The sequence below is a fragment of the Arachis ipaensis genome, chromosome B04 (assembly GCF_000816755.2).
Source record: "Arachis ipaensis cultivar K30076 chromosome B04, Araip1.1, whole genome shotgun sequence".
Taxonomy (NCBI): Eukaryota; Viridiplantae; Streptophyta; class Magnoliopsida; order Fabales; family Fabaceae; genus Arachis; species Arachis ipaensis.
The window spans coordinates 119,574,525-119,575,413 of NC_029788.2; the positions used below are offsets into that span (position 1 = coordinate 119,574,525).

Here is an 889-nt window from a genome sequence, read left to right on the forward strand (position 1 = left end):
TGTAAAAATTCTCAGGTTATGGGTTTATATTTGATTTGATGTTTTTCTTCATATTTTAGTACATGTAATTCATACATTTTGAATACAGCACAGACAGTTTGGGTGTATATTTTATGCAATCTTGGGTGTATTATTAGACTTGCGTTGGGTGTAACAGTTTATAATTTGCGTTTATATATGCCTTGGTTTTTTCCTTCATATTTTACCACCTGTAATATAGCTTTTGAATACATCACAGACAGTTTACCAGCACAGATAGTTTAACTATGGGAAAAAATATACATGGAATAGAAGTTGTTGTTAAATGGCAAATATTTACATCATTTGTTAATTTACAAACTACCCAGCAGATGGATTACGCAGTTTCTATATCAGCAGAATTAATCTGACAAAACGGACTCAATAATACAGAGGATGGCTTCGACAGCCTTATAGCACTACTCTCTCTAATTGCCTGATCTCTTTCTTTATTCATCTCACTAAATAGTATCCGGGAAGCATACTCCACTCTATAGTGGTCCACCTCCTCCTACAATTAAAAAGTATATTCTGTTTAAACAGCAATATTAATTCAGTAAAGTAATACAGAGTTATATGGTTCTAAAGACAGTTACCTGTGGCCAATTATCCCATTGATACTTCCCCTTTTTGATGTTTTCTGGCTCAATTATCTCCATCCACTTCATAACGTACACAGCGCAGTCATAGCTGAAAACGAAGAAAATAAATTACAAATCTCATTTAGGAAAGTTTAATGTTCAGAGTTACAAATTTATACCTTGTTTTTTGGCCTGATATTTTAACATATGATGATTTAATTTTCTTCTCGTTCTCCCCTTTCTGCAGAGGTTCCCCGCCGGCATATGTTATCAATCTTGAAAATACATAT

The 889-nt window shown here is 33.3% G+C and overlaps 1 protein-coding gene across 1 annotated transcript in view; it reads right to left on the bottom strand.

The window, feature by feature from the left end:
- LOC107637119 overlaps nucleotides 336-889 on the bottom strand; it is a 2,236-nt gene continuing 1,682 nt past the window's right edge. The window contains exons 4-5 of the mRNA XM_021120223.1: nucleotides 615-708; nucleotides 336-529 (exon numbers count right to left, since the gene is read on the bottom strand). Of these exons, the coding sequence (XP_020975882.1) occupies nucleotides 356-529; nucleotides 615-708 (268 nt within the window). The 3' untranslated portion in view covers nucleotides 336-355. The remainder of the gene's footprint in view (nucleotides 530-614; nucleotides 709-889) is intronic.